At 33.2% G+C, this 15,498-nt stretch overlaps 1 protein-coding gene across 19 annotated transcripts in view; it reads right to left on the bottom strand.

Moving 5' to 3' along the window:
• The window catches only part of ANKRD17 (ankyrin repeat domain 17), a 250,560-nt gene that overhangs the window by 122,191 nt on the left and 112,871 nt on the right, over window positions 1–15,498 (bottom strand). For 18 of the 19 annotated variants that reach the window (XR_014243983.1, XM_082390034.1, XM_082390051.1 and 15 more), the window contains 8 exons: window positions 13,969–14,080; window positions 13,691–13,836; window positions 9,724–9,866; window positions 8,981–9,194; window positions 8,296–8,471; window positions 7,043–7,205; window positions 4,622–4,717; window positions 3,211–3,327 (listed from right to left, as the gene is read on the bottom strand). Coding sequence is in view for 18 of the 19 variants with exons in the window: in XM_082390034.1 (XP_082246160.1) it covers window positions 3,211–3,327; window positions 4,622–4,717; window positions 7,043–7,205; window positions 8,296–8,471; window positions 8,981–9,194; window positions 9,724–9,866; window positions 13,691–13,836; window positions 13,969–14,080 (1,167 nt within the window). In the remaining variant the exon portion in view is untranslated. The remainder of the gene's footprint in view (window positions 1–3,210; window positions 3,328–4,621; window positions 4,718–7,042; window positions 7,206–8,295; window positions 8,472–8,980; window positions 9,195–9,723; window positions 9,867–13,690; window positions 13,837–13,968; window positions 14,081–15,498) is intronic. The other variant, XM_082390047.1, reaches the window with a different exon arrangement.

Below are 15,498 nucleotides of genomic sequence, written 5' to 3'. Positions count from 1 at the left end.
CTGATTAACTTATGATGAGGAATTAATACTGGAAAATATGCAATGACATTGAAAGAAGTTCCTTTTGAATCGCTTTAAATCTGAGGCTCTGAAAGCATGAACATCTAGGTTAAGAAAGACTGGCGAGAATTCAAGGAAACAACACTTATGTATTGCTGATGGTAGTAGGAAAATATTCTGAAAGTATCAAATTTAAAATATACTGACCCAAGTGAATAAACTTACTCCATAAAAATAAAAGCACCAAAATATAAAGAAATATGTATAATGATGTTTATTGCAACATTATTTGTAGTGACAAAACTGGAAACAAACCTACTATGGAGTATATTATGCAGTTATAAATCACTATCAGTTGACAATATTCTTCACTTATTGAGAGAGGGAAAAGCAAGTATTAGAGTAATATGTTCCCATGATTCTAATTTTTAAAAAGTACAGTTTTCATATACATGGATATTTATTTGTTCAACAAATGTTCACTAACATGCCAGGCACCATTTTGTAGTTTATACAATCTCATGGTAGAGAGAGACAAACAAGATAACTAAGTAAAATACAGTATTTAGAATATTAGAACATGAAAATAAAGAAGGGAAGAAGAGTAGGAAGAATGTAAAAGGGAGACTAAAATATGAGGCAAGTGAAGTGACATTCAAGGCAGAAGGCATAGCAAGAGCAAAAAGGACGGTCATTATGGATAGAGCAAAGTGACCAAGAGAAAGTTGTAAAATAAGATCAGACAGGTGTAAGAAGTGGTGTGAGTGGGCAGAACATGTAAGGTCTTAAAAGGCTTTAAAGGTTAGAAGTGAGGACTTTTAGTTAATTACCATACCAGGTTTTGAACTTCAGTTACCTTACAATGATGGCGTATGCTTTTCTTTTAGTTATCTTTGCATAGGTCACAGTTTAAACTGAACACATTATTGTAATAAAGAAAAAAGAAAAAAAATCATTGAAGTTGATTGAGAATAGACATGCACAATAGGACATTCCTAAAAGCTGCTTCTTGACTTTGTGATCCACAGGTATGCAGTAAATCTCTAAATGTATTTCATGTAACGTATAAACAACAAAGGTTTGAAACAATTAAAGATTTTATTTAAAAACAGATATCTATGTCTCAGCTATAGAAAGGATGCCTTCTAAGATTTATAAAAATGCAAAAAGAAACAATATTATGAAATAACTATTACTTAGCAATTCTAACATCTAAAAATGAGAGAGTAATGCAAAAACAGGATATTATAATATTATAAGGAGAAAGCACTAAAAGGTAGGTTGACTTCAATTAAGGGAGGAGAGGAAAGCAGGGAATTTAGAATAAAAAAAGTGGATTTAAATCTTAGCCTAGCTTTGGCAAGTTACTTAACTTCCCATAGATTCAGTTTCTCCATCTGTAATATGAGGGTAATAATATTTCTTACAGAGAAGACTCAAATAATACATAATCTGTCAAACAACTTGGCCCTATTACATTGCCTGGTATTTAGTTAACATTAAATAAATATTTGATGAAACTGAATATTAAAAATAGGTAAAGTAACAGTTACAATAATTATAACAATATCTGTTCTCAATGTGTTCATATTCAATTAAAACTTCAAAGTGGCCAAAAAAGCTAATTTTCATTTGATCAGAATCTAAACTAGAAAGTTTTTAAAATGAAGAACCTCTGATTTTAAATATATTTTTCAGAAAATAATAGTGTATTTTCACATTGACTTTACAACAAAATGTTTAAAATAATTCATCTTTTCTTTATGTGAGATGAAATATATAGCTTAACAAAGTCAGTAAGTCTAATTAAAAAGAATGGACCTGACTCAAATGAAAAATGTTATACATACAATTGACCTGTGAACAACACTGTGCAGGCCCACTTTATGCAGATTCTTTAAAATAAATAAGTACTACAGTACTACATAATCTGTGGTTGGTTGAAATCCATAGACTTGAAACTGCAGATACGGAGGGCCCAAGTGTAAAGTTACACATTGATTTTCAACTGCATGGGGGTGGGGGGCCCCAGCCCCCACTATCACTGCATATCCTTTATAAATCTAAAAAGTATATGTTAAATTTCCATAGCATTTTTAACCTTTTTAAAAAAGATGAAATATGGCAGAATATATATTCCATAATATTCAATACCAACCAATTCTTTTCCTACTATTACATTCTAGAGTACAGTTATTGATAGGAACAGAGAGTAAAGAAGCAGCTATGGGACTGCCCAAACTGTACATTGTTTGGAGTGTTTTACTCCCCACGGGAATAAATGGGAATGATACTGCAGTGTGCCTGAAAGAGAAAAATACAAGAGAAGTCATCCATTTAAAAAGGTACGCATTAAGGGGCAGGAAAGGAATAAAGACACAGACGTAGAGAATGGACTTGAGGACACGGGGAGGGGGAAAGGTAAGCTGGGACGAAGTGAGAGAGTGGCATGGACTTATATACACTAACAAATGTAAAATAGGTAGCTAGTGGGAAGCAGCTGCATAGCACAGGGAGATCAGCTCCGTTGCTTTGTGACCACCTAGAGGGGTGGGATAGGGAGGGTGGGAGGGAGACGCAAGAGGGAGGAGATATGGGGATATATGTATATGTATAGCTGATTCACTTTGTTATAAAGCAGAAACTAACACACTATTGTAAAGCAATTATACTCTAATAAAGATGTTAAAAAAATAATAGATATACAGTAAATTTCATGCATTTAAATTGTACAATTTTATAAAAATAAAATAAAATAAAAAGGTACGCATTAAACATTCCATCAACTGGTCGTATTTCACTAGTTGGTCATGGTTTGGTAGTGTATGCCTTCGTAGTGTATTTGGTACTTCTGATAAATACGTTGGCAACAAATTACAAGGTCTAGGATCAATGAAGTACAGAGTTGGATGGGGATTAAGAGAACAGTTGAGATAACTGAGCATTAGAGGCGCTAGGTTCCCTGACTTGCAGATCAGTGCAATTCCTACAATAACATTTTGTTAATTTGATTATAAAGAAAACTATTTTAACGATATAATGATGTTTAAAATACTTATAATTCTCTCCACTATCTGAGCCAAACTTGGAGAGAAAACCATGTACATAATTTAAAGCAAAACCAAAACAAAACAAAAAACCACAGATTAGGAGGAAGAGAAGCTGAAAGGAAAAAAGTAGGTATTTTTCATATGTAAAGGTTACCATTACCTTTTCCAAGTCTAACTCCTCTAATAAAATGCTGGCATTTTTGTTTGCTTCAGCAGCCTGTCTATCTTTGGCTTGTACTATCGACTCCATACAAAGGTGACACTTCTTCAGCATCTCCTAAAATGAAAAATTAAGATGTTTCCAGACTCAAAAAATTAACATTTAGAGATTCCTGAAAACATGAAAATATTAATTAAGGTACTTGAATGAACATAAGCAATAAAGATCAGTAGTAGGGCAAAAAAAGAGTGCAAATAAAAACATAATTTAAATGGTATATTTTTAAAAATACATAAGCAAAGAGCCTCTGTTGTTCTTCAAAATAATATCCATTTGACTGGTACTAAAATTATTTACTCCTGTAATTTAAATATGAGAAATCATACTGCAAATAGAGCTGCAATAATCTGTCAGCTGGTTAATGGGCTAAAGGAAAAGGTCAATGTTAACAAAAGAAAATGGGTTTAAAACAATTTAAAATACTTATTTGGCAAGAACTGTTCTCAAATATTTAAGCTTTGTTGCTATAACTTCTTGTGCTAGAATCATTCATAAAAAGCACGTATTTATAGACTTATCTCAGTGATTTCATTCTTAGAACATACACTTTTTGACAGGAAAGGGATGTTTCCCTATTAAGACAAAAGCTTTATTTTTAATCTCTGCCCCCCTTCCATAAGGGGTATCCAGTATTAATTGTCATAAATGAATCTAGAGGTAGGCAAGACAGTGGATTAGCTATGTTAAATAAAACTTATGGGAAAAAGCTGTTCACTATCATGTGATAACTGCTGAGAAAATGAAAGACATTTTTAGATTTTTCAGAGGCATGTCTTAGGATTTTATTCAAATATTTTGATCTCAATTAGAATTCTAAAGGGATTTATTTTATTTTCCGTACTTTCCCTGCAAAAATCCTAGCAAATTCATTCTTAAACTGACAGTTACTCCAACTTTTATATTATGTTGAACATGTTAAGAGTTTTCTTGACCATAATTAAAAGTACTGTGTTAATTTTTGTTTAGGTATAAAAAAAATCCACTGACTTGTTCCTCTCAGAAGAGATATCTGTCTGGATAGATTATAGCACTAATGAATAGTAACAATAATTTGCTTTAGATTGTTTAGTATTTACATTAAATTTAAATTAGCTTAAGTACTATTTTAAAAGATAAAGTAATTCTAAAACAGAAAATGTTTTATTACTTCATGAGGTAAGTAAATCATCTGAAGAGTTTCTTAAATATTATACTTCATTCCCAAATACTAGATAAATGAAAATTGCTATGTACCACACATTATTGCTCAAACTAAGACTTTTTTTACCTTAGTGTGGAATATACATATATATAAAAAGCCAAATGGGATCCCAAGCTCATATAATGGGGATGAATTTAATCAGTATATTACCTTATCAGTGATCGTTGCTATGTATCTCATACATTCAGAATCTGATGGAAACTGATTGACTTCTTTGACTAAGTAGCGCACCACCTTCACATGACCCTAAAAAATAGATATCAATGTCAGACTGAAAACAGACTCTATCAGGATTCAGTGAATCTAGTCTGTCTTAACTAAGATTCCATTAACATTAGTGCCACAAACTAAAGACTTAAATTGGGTATTATTCGCACTTTAAATGAAAAAGAGACAGGCTTTGGTTCTAATAAGTTAGATAAATCTACATTGTTCATTTTCATCCTACCCTCCAAAAAAAAAAATACAGAATAACGTGACCTAAAATTCTAAACCATTCTGAATTTAAAAAACAATGAAGTCAGTATGAAGAAATGCAGGATATGTGTGAAAGAAAAGAAAAACCTCATCTTTTTTTTCTAGCTAATTCATTAGAACTGAGCATCCTGTTTCAATTTTAAACATTAAAAGAGTAGAATTAACAATTTTGCTCTTTCTTTGAGATAAAACCTGAATGCATAGCACTATACTAGGTAGTGCAAAAGAAATAACATAACTTCCTTAAAGCTTGAGCGATGATATTATTCACTGTAACACAGTTCACTAAGTTCAAAACCTTTAGACCAGTCTTCAAGAGGCTCTCTACTTTCTCTAATCCACACTATTACTGATACAACACATATAAACAGATGAATAAACATCTGTTTATATTTAGTATATTTCCTCTATTGCATTTATTTCTTCCTTCTCATCTGCATCCTTTTGAACTATCCCTATCTTTTAATGAATAGCTTAAATGCCATTTGCACCTTTCCTTGATATCTCACCAACACCTCTACAGTATTTAAACTATTTATATGGGACAACTCATACAGCTACCTGACTTTGTGTGTGGATCCCTGATTATTACATTTTGTACAAAATGCAACAGTTGGAATCTGTACAATGTAATATGCCAACAATTACAGTTGTACATGGTCGGTACTAAGAAAATAAATAATGGAATGAATACAAAGAGTATAAAAGATAAGTGCCTTTCTTAAGGAGCAAAGTCTATTTGGAAAGATGAGATATATGCATGTTAGATGTTAAGGTAATAACAATATATATTTGTCAAAATAAATGATAAAGATAATAATGAATTGTAGAATTTCTACAACCTTTAAGAGATTAGATATCTCAATGTGAGCTCAAATGGAATGGGAAGAGTTTCTGTAGAAGGGGAGATTTACACTGTACCCAGAGAATGAGTAATTTTGGAAGAATGAGGAAGGACATGGGCGTTCCCAAGATGAGAACAAAGGTGCTATGAGAGACAATGACAAAAGACCAAGCAAGGAGAAGACTCCACATTAGGGACTCAATGGGAGATGAGTTCTAAAAGCACTAGATTGGGCCTTGAATAACAAACTAAGATTGGATTTCAAAGGATTACAGAGACTGGGGAGACATGAAAAGGGACTTGAAGAGGATACTAACATAGTGAAATGGTTTGGATGATAAACTTGATATGCTAGCTTGCTTGGAGAAGAGGTAGGTAGCCACTGAGAATAAGTTTGATTAGCGAGGAAAAAAAAAAATTCAGAGAGCCAGTGGGAAGGTAGTCTAGAACACCCAGGGAGGAGGTGGTATAAAGAACAAGAAGAGTCAGAGAGAATAATAAGAGAAAAAGGAAAAGATGATTTTTTACAATTTATATTATTAAAAATTTTCAATACAACAAAGTAATTTGGAATCTATAAGAGATTTTACCTACGTGAATGACAAAACTCAAAATTATACCTACAGAATGACAAAACTCAAAATTATAATCCCTGGAATAGTAGTCTGGCTTCCCCAATAACAAATCAGATCTGCATTTAAGAGATCAACCAAAACATTAAATCAAATTACTTATACACAGTTCTGTGCTATGCATTACAGAAAGTTTCAATTTCACAAAATTTATTTCTACTTCTGAAGGTTTCAAATACTGGCAGCTGAATTTTCATTTTTCCTTTTTTCCTAGAAATTAAAGTGAATAATTAAAAATGAAATCAATTTAAGTTAAATTTTTCTCTGCTGTGCTAATACAAGAAAACACTCATTCATAAACAAGTAATTAATTACTCTTAGTTGGATTTATATTTTGTGAAAGATTAAGATTGCAACTAGATTTTGAAAATACTACTTAGAACAACTTTTTAGAAGTTTACTTAGCTTTGACATCCAATATGGATACTATTAATGACTTTTCTGGCATGCCTGTATCTACCTTTCAAAGTTGCCATCAGAGTGATTATTTGCTTATTATTTTACTGCTTTCATCAGTACTGTTAGATCCTAAAATGAGAGTCTTTAGTGATAATTAAATTATGCACTTCCTAGCCTAAGTGAAAAATATCCAAGTGACTGAGGATGAAAGACTTCTACCTTTCTAAATGCTGCCATAAGAGGAGTTATCTTGCGGTTATCAGCTGCATCCACATCTGCACCTGCTTGCACCAGTAACTGAACCACGTCAAGGTGTCCACCATTTGCTGCCAGCCACAATGGAGTGTTCCCCTTCTTGTTACGTACATCAATGTGAGCACCCCTAAATGAATGACACAAATATCACTTTTAAATGAAATGACACAGATAATAATAAAAATCAACTAAGAATTTTGTGAAAATATTTTGTAAAGGAAAAAATTGTTTAAAATATATAGGACTAAAATATATTTCTCTCTCAGAATTACATTACAAAGAATTTCCAGTCATCAAATTAAAAGCCACTGAATCAAAACTAACGATACATCAATAATTGCTTTCTTATTTTAAAAATAATGACTGTGCATAATTCTGAGCTTCAAATCCTGAGAAAATGTAAAATTTTCTTTAGTGAAAAATAATGGTACATCCTGTTAATATCATAATATATTAAACAGTATCCTAGAGCATAAACAGTATCCTATGAGGCGATTATATCTTTCAGACTATTTGTATTCATGTATTTATATTATGTGGCTTCATAAAAGAATGAATCTTAAAATAACATGAAGGTTTAGCACTCAGTGGGCATCATGGTAGATAAGACTCATGGTAAATAACTAGTTGATAGTAGCTACTACTAATTACTAGTTAGGACACCATGCAAAAGTCTTTCAGACTGTTAAAGTAGGAAATCCAATTCAGCATACAAGCAACTTTGAAAGACTGGCAAGTAACTCCTAAGTGACTGAAAACAAAAAATATCCTGGACTCTAGCTTATATCTTGAACAGTTCCATAACTGTCTCTTAAAAGCCCTAATTACCATAAAGAACAAGAAAATCAACAATGAAGCCTTAGATTATTGCCAGACTTACAAGACTTAAGGTGATATCTTTGCAAAACTGTGTGGGAGATGTGAATATGGATGACAATAGCTGGATGTTCAAATAGCTTATTATAGTACTTTAAAAGTATATACACAGACAAAAAAGGAAGAAAAGAAGTATTTCAAGATTGTACTGAAATATATTAAACAAAGCAGCATAGCTCTGGATGGGTGGAAAATAATAGAGGTAGGTTTAAAACATAAAAAAAATACACTGCAGTTTATAGAAGTAATCACATTTGATTTTTTAATAGTTCAATTTGCACAGAGAATAGTAATCACTAGTAACGCCATGTTCATATATGAAGGGTATGGTAGCATCATACCTGCCAATGAGAAGCTCACAGAATTTATAATGCCCTTTATCTGCTGCTATGGTTAAAGCTGTATCTCTCGAGGAGGGCACTGGAGGGGCATTAACATCAGCACCTTTATCCAAAAGAACTCGGCCCACCTCTGCATATCCACCAGAGGCAGCTTCCATTAGCGGTGTGAGGCCAGTCTAGGTTTAGTGAAAAACAAAAAACAACATGTAAGAGACCAGAAAGTACTAAAATGTTAAAGAACAACGATCTGCGGGAGCAATACGCTATAGCTATTACAAAATTCACGACTAAATTTCAGCACTGACACTGCTAACCTCTCTCAGTTACAGTGAGGTCTACTGAAAGCAGATGATTCTACCTAATGTCCATTTGTTGGTAAAAATTTTAAGACACATGTACTTGGCATATAACTGGCACTTAATAAATGCTCCCTCTCTTCTCTTTCATAATACTACATAGTTTTCAGCTGATAACCCCAATGTCATTATTACCTATAAAAATCTATTGCTGAGGTATTTTCAAGAGTTAATGCTTAACTGAGTCATACAGAATGATTTCTGTTTAAATATATATGTAAGAGATAAATGTTACTACAAAGTACTAGAAGTATAATTAGCATATTGCTAATGTACACCTTAAATGTCAAAGCAATAAATCCATGGGTAAATCTCAGACTTTTTCTTACCTTAGCTCTGTGTTCCACATTTGCTTTTCTATCAAGCAGAAGACTAACCACTTCAGTTCTTCCTTGGAAGCAGGCTAAGGTAAGGGCAGTGTTCCGATTGGTTTCTATTTGAGCATTTATGTCAGAGCCCATGTCTAACAGGAGCTTAACGGCAGCTGTGTGCCCATTCATAGCTGCTAACATCAGAGGAGAAATACCCAATTTGCTACCAGTTCTGGGGGTGGAAGTATGGGGAGAACAAAGGGAAAAATATATTTTTTAAATATCCCAGAAAAACTAGATGATAATACAGAATTCTATCTTAGGATTTAAGATTCTTTATTTTGCAGAATTATTTAAAATAATCATTCTTCTCAGCCCTACTAAATCCTTGAGATATTACCAAGACTACACTACAAATCTTTTACTACCCAGAACTAGAATACTTTCTGTATCTCATTCAACATAATGACTTGGGCTGAAAAGTGATAAATTATTAAGTCATTATTAAAAATGAACTTTCCATTCTAAAGTATATACTTGCTTGCTTAATAAAAACATAAGACAGATGTGTTTATGTTTAGCATAAGAAATAAAGTAATTGATAATTTTTTCAAGTTCTATGTCAACAGTTTTAAACACTTAAATTTGAATTCTAAATTTTTAATGAAGGCATTTCCTAAATATGGCATTAAAAAAAGTGTTCTACAAATATCTTTAACATAACACTGTTAAGGGACTTGGAGAGAGAGAATAAAACTTGCCTAGAATTAATCTCAGCTCCTGCATTTAGTAATATTTTGATAATGTTCACATAGCCACCAGAAGCAGCCAGGCTTAGAGGTGTGTAATCAGAAACATTCCTGTGCTCTTTATTTGCCCCTCGAGCTAACAATAGCTCCACCACCTGGAAAAAGAAAAGGAAAAATGTGTTTTCTTCTTATGGTGAGACAACTTGCAAGGTGTATATTTCTGATTTCTCTTTTTTTCTGCTTTATTGTATAACAAAAGAAGGGGAAAGTCATTCATCCTTTGCACAAAATCAGTCTCAAATGAAAGCAAAAGGTCTTAGAGGCCAATAAAGGGATAGTTTCTCAAGTAAAATCCATTTTGGATTCTGCTGAAATGGCACAGTGTTTTCATTGAAAGATCCTGACCTCATGTGTTTCTGTGCAATGCTGTTTTGGAAATTAGTATTTCTGTATTATTCTACCACATAGTGGTAAAATAGAATAAGATTTTTTCATTTATACATGTAAATGTCCTTAAAATATTTTTTAAACTTAAAATCAAAAACTAAATGTTAAAAACATTTTTGGAATAAAGCTAACACTTATCTTCCCCCAACATTTTACCATAAAAATTTTTAAGCACACAGAAAAGTTGAAAAAAATTTACATACGATCATCACCTAGATTCTACGATTAACATTCTCCTCTACTTACTTTATCACATTTATTCGTCTGTCCATCATTTTTTGATGCATTTCATTTCTAAGTAAATTGCAGACACCTGCAATTTCCCTTAAACACATCAGCATGTGTACCATGAACTAAACTCTTATTTGTTTTTAAGCTTTTTAGGTTTTTTTTTAGGTGAAATTTGTAACTTTCAATAAATGCACAAAACTTAAGTGTATATTCACTGAGTATCGACAAATGCATAAACCTAATTTAAATTTGTTATTTACTCATGTTCTTTCTCAGTCAATCCTACCCAAAGATTAGTTTCATTTACCATAGATCTTCATATAAATCAATCACACAGTGTTTGAGAGTCATCTGTGTGTACTGCGTAGCATTCCATTATGTGAATATGCTGCTTTATTCTATTGATAAACATCTCTACTGTTTCTAGTTTTGGGCAATTCTGAATAAAGTTGCTATGAACATTTCTTGTGGAAATATATTTTCATTGCTCATGGGCTCCACCTAGTAGCAGAATTTCTGGGTGCATGTTTAGTTAAGAAATTGCCTGGGGCTTCCCTGGTGGCACAGTGGTTGAGAATCTGCCTGCCAATGCAGGGGACACGGGTTCGAGCCCTGGTCTGGGAAGATCCCACATGCCGCGGAGCAACTAGGCCCGTGAGCCACAATTACTGAGCCTGCGCGTCTGGAACCTGTGCTCCGCAACAAGAGAGGCCGTGACAGTGAAAGGCGCGAGCACCGCAATGAAGCGTGGCCCCCACTTGCCGCCAACTAGAGAAAGCCCTCGCACAGAAACGAAGACCCAACACAGCCATAAATAAATAAATAAAAAATAAATTAAAAACAAAAAACAAAAAAAAAGGATTATAAAAAAAAAAAAAAAAAAAAGAAAGAAATCGCCAAACCTGTTCCTAAAGCGGTTGTACTAGTTACACTCTCATCAACAAGGAGTTCTGGTTGCTCCACATCCTCAGCAAAACTTGGTATTGTCAATCTTTATAATTTTAGCCATTCTAGTGGATGTGGCTGGTGGTATCTCACTGGGGTCTTAATTTGCATTCCCTGATAGCTAAGAATATTTAGCATTTATTTAAGTGCCATTCATAGATCTTTTGTCCATTATGCCATTTAATGCACGAAACAACTCTTTGACACAGGTACTAGCATCTTCATCTTCATTTTTACAAATGAGGCATAAGGAAGTTAAGGATTGTTCAAGATCACAGCACTTATCCTTGCTCTTACTGTTAAAAATATATCTAACTGGGAAACAAATAAATGTTAATGAACAGTGCTTTGCCTTACTACCAGCTAAAACTTTACTCGTTTGAATAAAGCTATGACCAATTTTATTTTTTTTTGTTTTTTGGGTTTTTTAAAGTTCACATTCATAAGCATTTTCTTTTTTAAATTTCATTAAAAAAAATTTTTTTTGAAGTACAGTTGATTTACAAAGTTGTGTTAGTTTCAGGTGTACAGCAAAGTGATTCAATTATACATACATATACATACTTTTTTTTTTTTTCAGATTCTTTTTCCTTAGAGGTTACTATAAAATATTGAGTCTAGTTCCCTGTGCTATACAGTAGGTCCTTGTTGGTCATCTATTCCATACACAGCAGTGTGTATATGTTAATCCCAACTTCCTAATTTATCCCTCCCCCACTCCTTTCCCCTTTGGTAACCATAAGTTTGTTTTCTGTGTCTGTGGGTCTATTTCTGTTTTGTATATAAGTTCATTTGTATTTTTTTTTTTTTAAGATTCCATGTATAAGCGATATGATTCTTATCTTCCTCTGAAGCTATGACTAATCTTAGATGACTTTCTATCACATTTTTGCTTTTAGAGCCAGTAAGACTAACTGGCTTATGTAACAAGATCATAAAAACAAGCCCCCAAATTGGCATTAGGCTATTTTATTTTACAAAGAGTCCCTTAAGCAATAAAGTGGAAAACCCTAATCAAATTTCTAAAGTTTTCTTAATTCCTTTATACAAAGATAACTGACCCTAGTTATCTCTCAGAGGGAATGGTCTATTCCCCAAAAGTAATAAACATTCAATATAAAAGAATTATTTTGTGATTTTATAGTAAAATGACTTCCTAATATTTTATTAATTACTTCAAAATACTTTACTGTTCTAATGACACCAAATAAAAGCAAGAGTGTTATAGGCAAAATTATTACCCTAAAAGACTTCTATAATTATTATAACCTCATCTGTTACATTTTAGTAAGAATACATAAAGATTACAGTAGGCTTTAACATTGCTTTGAAAGGAAGAAAATCAACTGATTTCTTTTTGATTCAATATTGAAAAATGTTATGAGACAAGTATTATTTCAAACCACACAGTGATTGAAAATTTCAGTTAAGTCAAAATTTTACTTTCATTATATACCAAAAACAGAACATCTACATTTCTGACTGACAGAATCACCTCCACTGTGGAATACAGAAAATAATTAGAATGGTGAAATAAAAAAGAAAAAGATTTTTAAGCTGAGAGTAGGAAACTCACCTGGAATGACCTAGAGTGCTTCCTAAATATAAGATTCAACAACTCCCTAATTGAGAAGTTACCAATCCATAGAGACAGCACGACTGGTGAATAGAACTGGATTTAAAAAACTGATTTAAAATGAGGTTATCCAACTAATTATTAAATGCCAGAAGAATGAGGTTATCCAACTGATTATTAAATGTCCGAAGAAGACACACAATGGAGCAAAGCTATGACCTCTTGGGCCTACACTTAAGCACACCAGCTGTTCTACCTAAAGAAACTAAAAGGTCATATAATATAACCGAGAACCTTTCCTCCAGAGTTGAGAAGGGCTGGGGAACAATTAAGAGACAAAAGTACTCAGGACAACTAAAAATTGAACACTCTTAATTCCCTACTAACCTTATACATAGAGAGCAACAGAGGCTGAGCTTAAGTACCTTTCACACTAAGTACTCTGGGACGGGAAAAGATGAGTGAATATAGGCCCCACTTATCAGGAACTTGCTGATTTGATTTGGGATGTCTTAATCATTCTCTTAGCCTGAATGCAATATAGAGGGATTCCTATGGCAGTTCGTACTTTTAGATGAGCAGGAAAATAAACAATGTATGATTTTTCTGGCAAGACAGCTTATGCTAACACTAATTCTTATCCTTTTGCTAAAAGATTATAGTTTCAGTTACTGTGATAAATCTTAATGTCTGTCCACTGTTACCACAAAATCATATAAATTGAAGTGCACATCTGTTAAACAGAGAGAGAAAAAAAATTACACTTGGGGAAAATAATACCTCCTGTCTTCCCCCAGAACAAGCCAAAGATAGTGGTGTGTCCTTGGTTCTTTCTGACTGGGCTTCAATGTCTGCACCATTGTCCAGCAATATTTCCACAACACCAACATGACCAGCTGTAGCAGCCAAGATGAGCGGAGTAAAACCTGGAGTAAAATAAAGATCTTCTTAGCTAAGCAAAGAAACAGTGCTGTTTTCCATCAAAATAGGGCTACAAGTAGTATTTCGTCACAGAACACAAATAATTCAGAAGAAAAGTTAACAAAAGTAGGCCTTACCTTTCTTGTCTCTGTGCTCAATACTAGCTCCTCTCTCTAGCAATGTCTGTACCAGTTCCTCATGACCACCAGCACAGGCAAGCGTTAGCGCCGTGTCATGATTACTCTCAGTCTGTAAAAAATTGTTGATTAGCTCATTAGACAATTAAAAATGTTAACATCAATTACATAATATGTACATATACCAAATACACACACACACACACACACACACACATATACCATTCTACTATATCAAACATTTGGATAGTAAGTTTCTTTTTTTTTTTTCCACTAATGGTCAACTTGTGATTTTTTTAAAGACTACAAATAATATTTGAACTTTATGGGCAATTCTTAAAGCAAGCAAGAAGAAAAAAAAGTATGATTTTCAACATATGCTATTTTCAACTACATGCTTTAAGAAATACTACTGTGGACTCACTTTCCCTTCTACCCATAAATGGAGTAGCATAGACAAGATTTATCTTCCTATCCCAAATGACAAAAAAAGACAAACTATTTGAAATGATGTTAGTTAGACAGGCAACACATGACAGTGATCACTGAGGACAGAAATGATTAACTTATTGTATTGCCTGGAGAGTTTCCAGGCTAAAGTGCAGGAAGAGGGTACCCAAACAGAGCCTGGCATTCTCCCTGAGTTGAAAAGAGAGTTTGGAGAAGTGAAGGTGGCTAGAATTCATGGGGTAGACTACTGGAGAGGAAGGCACTACATACAGAGAGTACTCCAGAGATCTGCAGAGGGCTCCCCTTGAGTCTTCAGCTGAGTTCTGATCAACACACGTGCATAAGAAAAATTACTGGAGGCCAGGGAAAGACTACCAGAAGGGACTGAACAACACCTAGAGCTTACACAGAACTGGGAATAGTTTGGTTCCCACAGCCAGAGCAGAAAGACCCTCAAAACACACAGAATATTAAGAAAAATCCTCAGCCATTAGGCCAAATTAGCTACTCTGGACCCATCTAACAAAGCTGAAAAACAAGTCTTGAAATGAAAAAATTATTTCCAAGTAACTTAACTGCATTCGAGGAACAAAGCCCCTAAAAATTTAAAGGAACAAAAAAATATAATATACAATGTATTTTGAAAGACAAACACAATTATAATTGAGACATGACACTGTTTAAATACAGTTTACTTCTGACTTACGCCAGTGATAGTGACCAATAATAGATTTAACCAGTGGTCACACTCTATCATAGTTTAAATACTTATTTAGTGAACTAAGTCCTCATGCTTTTAGTACTCTAAGCTTGTGCTATACAAAAAAGGTAACTACTAGCTACATGTGGCTATCAGTACCTGAAATATGGCTAGTGTGACTGAGGAACTAAATTTTAAATTTTATTTACTTTTAATTAATTTAAATTTAAAATGTGATACTCGATTTGGTTATTGGAAACCTTTCCTGTATGTCTGGAGCAAATTGAGTAATGAAATCTACTTTTTAGCCATACATTTAATCAAATCTAAATGTAAAACAAGTATTTCCAATGAAGTCCAAGTTGAGATATATTTTAAAT

This window comes from Balaenoptera borealis, assembly GCF_965194805.1.
Source record: "Balaenoptera borealis genome assembly, chromosome: 4".
Taxonomy (NCBI): Eukaryota; Metazoa; Chordata; class Mammalia; order Artiodactyla; family Balaenopteridae; genus Balaenoptera; species Balaenoptera borealis.
This window is presented reverse-complemented; position numbering and strand designations above follow the sequence as displayed.